The sequence below is a fragment of the Haliotis rufescens genome, unplaced genomic scaffold (genome assembly GCF_023055435.1).
Source record: "Haliotis rufescens isolate VD_foot unplaced genomic scaffold, xgHalRufe1.0.p SCAF_5, whole genome shotgun sequence".
NCBI lineage: Eukaryota > Metazoa > Mollusca > Gastropoda > Lepetellida > Haliotidae > Haliotis > Haliotis rufescens.
Window position 1 is genome coordinate 8,576,785 of NW_025964223.1, and position 7,973 is coordinate 8,584,757.

General features: G+C 39.7%; 1 protein-coding gene across 1 annotated transcript; it reads left to right on the forward strand.

The window, feature by feature from the left end:
- Nucleotides 1-1,220: 1,220 nt before the first annotated feature.
- LOC124110341 (toll-like receptor 3) lies at nt 1,221-7,623 on the forward strand. The gene is made up of 2 exons (XM_046469638.2): nt 1,221-1,348; nt 3,732-7,623. The coding sequence occupies exon 2, from the start codon at nt 3,738-3,740 to the stop codon at nt 6,177-6,179; it is 2,442 nt and encodes an 813-aa protein (XP_046325594.2). The 5' UTR covers nt 1,221-1,348; nt 3,732-3,737; the 3' UTR covers nt 6,180-7,623.
- Nucleotides 7,624-7,973: the final 350 nt, after the last annotated feature.

The window sequence follows — 7,973 nt, forward strand, 5'->3', positions numbered from 1 at the left end:
GCAACCTCCAGGTAAACCGTGCGCACATCCTAATTCCCAAGCACAAAGTAGTAGAAACAGACATGTTTCCCATGCAGAAACTAACTTGGAAAAGGCGTGCACAACTGAAAATGAGCAAGTAACAGATGACACACATTTAAAGATCGTACTCATGAACATTCATGAAACCAGCGGAGAGAGCACTGCAAACAAAGCGATGTCCGTGCTTAGGGACGGTATGAAAATGTCAAATGTGAAATTCACCAAGGTAGAGAGACGGCAGTCAGCAAATAAGAGTGAGTGAGTAAGTATGGCTTTACGCCGCTTTTAGCAATATTCCAGCAATATCACGGCGGGGGACTCCAGAAATGGGCTTCACACAATCTACCCACGTCGGGAATCGAACCCGGGTCTTCGGCGTCACAAGCGAACGCTTTAACCACCAGGCTACCCGACCGCCCCACGGCAAATAAGAAGGTTTGAGTCATGTAATACTGATTTTACAACAAAGTCCATCATATGACCTCACGCGTATTCCCGAGCAGCTCATGAGGTCTCCTGAGACTACGCAGGTGTTGAGAGATAGTATCTGTAAACTAGAGAGTGCTGGTAAAACCGCCTTTTTTATACTTACCTGTCGTCGAAACCTTGTGTCTAATCTTCTCAACCTTGTATAAATGTCTTTTATACCGTTTTAGTCTCTCATAATTCCATAAGGAATGGTGTGTGTACTATTTATATGTTCCTTGATTATTGTTGTAAATAATGCTGTATACTCAGTGAGACATAAATAAAATGTCTGTCTGTCTGTCTGTCTGTCTGTCCGTTAGTCGCCTCGTACCACAAGCATAGTTTCCTGAAAAGCTATTCTAACCCGTATATTCGCGGGTCCGGCGGCTTGTAAACAATGGTATCTTGACTAAATAATCAAGTGATGACCAGATGTTCCACTGACACTAGAGCACGTTTACTGATTTTGATGAAACTGAAAACGATATGTTTATTTTGTATTTTCGTCAGCTGCGTACAAGATGCAGAGATTCTGCTTCTTACAAGTAAAGAAAAACACATTTGAGAAAAATGTTTTTGCAACATAGAAGAGGTATGAATTCGCATGAACAACCAGGAAGTCGAGAATCTCATCATTCTACCCGAGCAACCGGATAGTCATACTTGACAGCACAATAGTTTCGATTACCTTACTGCGCGCAGTCAACCTAAACATGCAGGTGCTCATGTCCTGTCTTACGGAACGCTGCATTGTTAAACTTGCTGTGAGGCGATACACCAGGCTGATGGTATCACTCTGGACTTGGTGGCCATCTAAACTTGCAGCCTGTCACAGCGAGATAGACCTTGAACTAAACAGGTGAGAATTCTGCATGTATATGTTTGGATAGATTAGGAACGAATAAGGACACCTTCGTGGTAATAATAAATTCATTTAAATAAATTAATTTCTATGAGTGAGTGAGTGAGTTGGGTTTAACGCCGCTTTTAACAGTATTCCAGTCAATCACGGCGTGTCAGCTTAATGTGAGAGGAAAGCCCGAAGTGATGCGGGTCACAGACGTTTACCACTTCGGTGAAACCCACGAGCACGGACGTGGTGCTGACAAACCTAGAAACATAATCAGGGCGAACCGGGATTCGAACCCACAATCATAGGTTTCCGGCGTGCCCAAGGGACACAACTCTGCACAGCGAATCGCGGCGCCTTAGACGACTTGGCCACCCGTGCCCCAATTTCTATGATCTTTAGAGATATCTCCTTAAACCGTTGTACAATTCTGAAAATATCATACGCATGTGTTTATGTATCAAATATTGATGATACCAGATCTTCTTGAGGCTTTAAGAAATGATCAGGATATGATGTCGCTGAATACCTAATGCATAAACAAAATGCAAGAGTAGTGAAGATATCATCAAAAGCTTTATTTTTTAACAATTAAAAAAACCTAGCACAAAACGTCACTACAACTTCGAAGTGGTTTCCGTCATTTTCGTTGTCTCATGATGTTATTTTTTACTGAACTGTGTAATTTGATATGCTTGCAGACACCGACTGCATTAGCTACAGTCTAATGAAATATTTCTTCGTCTTTTAACTCATAAACATAATTCTATTTATTCATTCTTGATTTAGACTTGTACAATGAAGACCGTGAGGCCCATCCTCGTCATCACCAGGGAAAATGTGTGGCGTCTGGTTTGCTTTCTGACTCTCTTTGTTAGGGGACAGACAAGGAAGTGTATTACATGCCCGCGTTTACTGCTTCGTTGCATTTTAAACACATTTAAGAAACAGGACCATTTGTTGTGGGTTTTTATTTGCCCAAGAGTCATACAAACGTCAGTTTCGTACAGGGTCTTGTTAGTGAACGAAATGTGTGAGTGAGTGAGTTGGGTTTAACGCCGCTTTTAACAGTATTCCAGCTCTATTACGGCGTGTCAGCTTAATGTGGGGAGGGGGAAAGCCCGAAGCGATGCAGGTCTCTGACGTTTACCACTTCGGTGAAACCCACGAGCACGGGTATGGTGCTGACAAACATAATCGGGGCGAAACGGTTTCGAACCCACAATCATAGGTTTAGGGCGTGCCCAAGGGACGCGAATCGCGGCGCCTCAGACGAATGGCCGCCCATGCCCCTTGGTGAACGAAAGATGCCACTGCTTGTTTTGTGTTACTGTCCCGATTTTCTTACCAATGCACATGCATTCCGTTTAACTAAATTTAAGGAAGTGATGCCAAGTGTTAATCAACTCTCGGATAAGAATAAACTGTGATACATGTCAGGCAAAATATGTATTTGTATGTACGAAACCTGCAAAGAAAGTTTTGACTTTGACAAGTATGCATCTCTCTGTGATTGGCGGCAAGTTGAAATGGCCATGAACAAGTCCAGAATATGCATCTTATAACGACAAAGACCTTTTACTTCATACATACTCGTGCCCGTTTAAACTTATACTGTCATATCAATACAACATATACAGAGTCTCATTTTTAGTAGAGAATAGGTCTTCAGCAACCCATGCGTAAACAACAAACAAACAAACACTTTTAGTAATTGTTGTACATAACTGTATCGTCTCTCATAACAATAGAAAAAGTGTACGTATATATACTTATGTCTTAATACTGTATTATAATGTTCAGTGTGAGACTTAAATAAACTAATGTGTTTTTCCGTCTGTATATTATACAAAACAATTACACATATGTGAATTATTAACAAAGAACATTATATTTGTATTTTTTTCTAAAACAATATTGATCATTTATGTGAATAAAAAAATAATATGGTTTACATGAATTACTAATTTCAACAAGTAATTTTTCACAGTTCCTTGTCTGTAGTTACTGCTGTCTTAAATAGGTAAGAGAGTTGAAATGTCCCTTGCATGGTGCCATCTCATCTCAAAATGTTTCTTTGTTTATTTGTTGTTTAACGCCGCACTCATATTCCAGCTATGTGACGGCGGTCTGTAAATAATCGAGTCTGGACCAGACAATACAGTGAGTGACATCATTAGCAGCAATCCACGCAATTGGGATACGATGATATGCATCAACCAAGTCAGCGAGCCTGACCACCCGATCCCGTTAGTCGCCTCTTACGACAAGCATATTCGCCTTTTACGGAAAGCATGGGTTGTTGAAGACCTATTCTGCCCGGAATCTTCACGGATAACGTCAGTAATGAATAAATGTATCTCACATTAACAATATCAAACTTCTCTTCCAGGTCATCATGTTGACGGTTGTGTTGATAATCCTGCTGACGCTGAGTTATTGCCATGCAAAGAACCATGCATGCGGCCTGCATAATGACCAACAATATGGTTTATTTGCTGATTGCAAAGGGAGACAATTGCAACACATTCCATATGATCTGCCTTGTAATATAACCGCACTTGACATAAGTGAAAATATACTAACCAGTCTGAGCAATGGCATATTTCAAAAGTTCCCGAATTTGACTTATTTAAATCTTAATTCAAACTCACTCTCACAAATCGAGTCTGGTGTGTTTAGAGGCTTGTTTAATTTGACAGTGTTGTTACTTGCCCGAAATAAACTCGATGACTCCTTCCCTGATGACATTTTTCATGACCTTAAGAACTTGCATACATTAAATCTTGAGAAAAATGGTATGACGTCATATCCGGATCGGGTGTTTCCTCCTCTCATCAACCTTCACAGTCTATATTTAGACTCAATTCCAGAACCCGTGTTAGGTTCCGGATTCTCTAAACTCGCCAATTTAAAAGTTCTTCAAATTGACTCACGTTTTGCCTATGGAGGAGATTGTTCAATAGAAAAACTTAAAAATACAACATTCCAGAGTTTAAATGAAACCAGGCTTGAAGTTTTGATCATGAATCATTGTAATGTAAAGTACTGTGAAACTGGTGTTTTGAAGCACCTAATGTTTTTGAAACATTTGGAACTATGTAATAATGGAATAGGAATTCAGAAGAGTTTACACCTCCTCTATCCCTTTGTGGGCAGGAACATGAGTAGAATTTGGTTTGATGGGTCCTTTACCTTTCCAACCCAACATAAAGGAGACATTGATGACCATGTTATTACCTCAGAGAGCACAAAGTATTTAACACAGATATGTGTATCAGAGTTATCATTGAGACAAAATGGCATATACCTGATTGAAACTGGTTCTGTAAATAAAGATCCTTTCAGGGGATGCATTGAAGTGCTTGATGTGTCTAAAAACATCATAGTTGGTGATGTTGGCTTTTTCGTAATTTTGGCGGCATTTTCACGTTTAAAGTATTTTGATATCAGCTACCAGCGACAGGTATATGACGTACCAAGTAGAGAACTGTTAGCGTCTCCAGCAGCAGTAGCTTTACCACAAAATCTGGTATATTTTGATGCAACGGGGGTACTTATGGGTGCTGCAAATACTGTATTTGATATAACCTTTTACAATACGGATAACCTGAAGACCTTTCTTTGTGGTTATAACCATGTAGAGATCAAACGTGTTCATGGTTTGGAACATGTAGATCATGTTGACGTATTAGGGAATGACTTTGGTGCTATAAGCTATGATTTTTTCCAATCCTTCTCAAATGTCAGAAAGCTTTCTATGAAAAATTGCAATTTACAAAATGCGAAAGATACATTAACAAACCCTGATATTTTTAGAGACCTGAAAGAAATCGAGCATTTGGATCTGTCATCAAACGCTCTCAGAATCTTTCCAGTTATTCCAAATCCAGGAAAACTAATTGAACTGAATCTCTCTCACAATGTTTTTGATACTATCCCCCTTGAATATGGCAGTTACACCAGCCTTGCTCTTCTGGATATGTCTTTCAACATAATAGGAGAACTAAGTAAGGATACTAGATCGAGTCTTGAAGTGGCTGCTGAAAGGAATAGCAAGATGAAGATCAAGGTTCAAGGAAATATATTTTCTTGTGGTTGTGAAAATTTGGATTTCATCCTGTGGTTGATGGTCACAACAGTAATATACGAGTCTGACAGAAACTTCCCTTGCATACAGGACAACGGTACAACTACAGGAACTGTTGATGTGGCTAGGAATTATCAAAGTATACATCGCTACTGTACAGGAAAATTAAGCCTAAGTCTCACGGTCACGTTCATGACTGTCTTTGTGACATCTATTGTCATGACATATGTTGTCTCCAAGAATCCCACAAGGTACCGCAACATTGTCATGAAAATGATGGGGTTTGGCGTTCAATACCTAACACCGAAAGAGTTTGAATACACCTTCTATGTCGGATATTGTGAGGCTGACATTCCTTTTGTCTATCAAAAACTGCGACCAGCGTTGGAACTGTGTAATTCCTCTGCACGCCTCTTTCTAAAGGATCGGGAGGTTCTTCCAGGTGTTGTTATCGCAGACGGTATCATTTGCGGTTTCACTAACAGTTGGAAGTCTGTCCTGGTGATTTCAGATGACTTTCTTGAAGATCGTTCTCAGTGGTCACAATTTACTATTGATGCAGCCCTGTACTCGATGACGGACCTGATTCCTAACCGAATTATTGTGCTACTTGTGGGCGCCGTGCAGATGGAGGATCTCCCCGAGAGTCTGCTCAATGTGGTGGAAGAGGAGTGTATCCTACGCGTTGATGATTATCAGGATGGGGATGAGACTCTGTGGAAGGAGCTGAGAAAAACAGCCGGAATTTAAAAGGATGACAGTCTTAAGTAAGACATGATGATTACAAAAACATGCGTATGCGTACCAGATGCATTCAGGTGATAAGATGTACACTCATGTTCATTAGGCTCCAAAATATGTCACTCTGTTATTACTGTTGCCTTAAGAACGAATGCACATTTGGACTCTTGGGGAGACAATATTAAGTGTATGGCGGATTTCAGTTATTCATTCTGTACAACGTTGTTTAATTCTCTCGATATTTTCTTCGGCTATTGGAAATATATGTCCATCATATCAGAATCTGGAACACACACTGAATAATTTATATTTGTGTTAAGAAGACAAGTTCATGTAGTGTTTTACATTTCGTGAGAGTAACTATTGAAATTTTATTTTCCTAAAGTCAGGAAAAAATGTTCTTGATATCATTTGCTACTGTGTACATCATGATCGCATGATCATGTGTAATGAAAGTGTATGTTTTGTGGTGGAACAGGTCACTCACTCACTCTGTCTCACACTTGCAATTAGAACACACCAGTGTAAAAAGATGTAATGCTATTGTTTTTCTTGAGGATATTTATGTATGCATATCGATGTGCAATATGTACATTGAACAGTGTTGAACTATATTTAAAGAAGACAGTTAGTGCTGACAAGTTGTTTAGTCAACCTAGATGCATCCGTTGATGATGTGCATTAATTTGTGTCATGTTAACATAAAAAAAACAGGGTGGGTGAAGAAAGGAAGTTCCAACAATGACTAATATATACTATGTCATATACTTTGTGGATAATCAAGAAGTATAATGGAAGTTAGAACTCTTTAAGATTTTGTCAGAATTTGGTGTTCGCGAAACGGTGAACGTATTCTGGACAAACACAATGACATCGAACATTTTAAAAACTTTCTATGCTTGACTTTTGCGCGACTCCCTGGTATCACTATTTGAACGTGATTCATTAACACATCCTCATGACATGGTCGGAATCATTCAATGGACCACGCTGTCAGCAGATATTTTTCTATGATTACGGAAAAAGTTCTGTCGCATGAACATATAACCTATTGCTGTCCCCATCCACTTCTTCTTTGGAAGCGACTATTAAATATAATATAATATCCTGGGCAGGGATGCCCTTTAATAACGGTATGGAATAACAGTGCAATTTATCTAAACTTATAAAGAATAAACATTAGACTTTGAGTGTACTGTCCAGATTTTGTAATACCAATTGCATTGAATATTTTGTCCAGAGGGATAGTTTGTTGTGTTGCCTTATGAAATTCTCCTCATTACCATCATCATTACCAGTCCCTCGTTTAGTTCGAATAGGATTTTTGGTTTTCATCGTGAAGATCCGGGTAAGAATAGATCTTCAGCAAACCATGCCTGTCGTAAAAGACGAATATGCTTGTCGTAAGAGGCGACTAACGGGATCGTGTGGTCTTGCTCGCTGACTTGTTGCATTTCATTGTAACCCAATTGCGTGTATCGATGCTTATGATATCAATCAGTCCAGACTTCATTATTTACAGACCGCCGTAATATAGGTAGATTATTGCTGAGTGCGGCAAACAAAAATCAAAAACAAAAAAACAACAACAAACAAACAAAAAGTAGAAACTTGTGTTTGTGTTCTTCAGACCTTGTGTCACTTCTAATGGCATAGCCGCCTCCGTGGTCTTGTGATAGAGCGTCCGCCCGGAGAGCGGAAGGTCGGGGTTCGATCCCCGGCCGCGTCATACCAAAAGACGTTAAAAGATGGTACTTGTTGTTACCCTGTCTGGCGCTCGGCATTAAGGGGCTAAAACAAGGA

What these genes read in the sequence shown, in the direction of transcription:
- LOC124110341 (XM_046469638.2), top strand. Translation starts at nt 3,738, where the DNA reads ATGTTGACGGTTGTGTTGATAATCCTGCTGACGCTGAGTTATTGCCAT.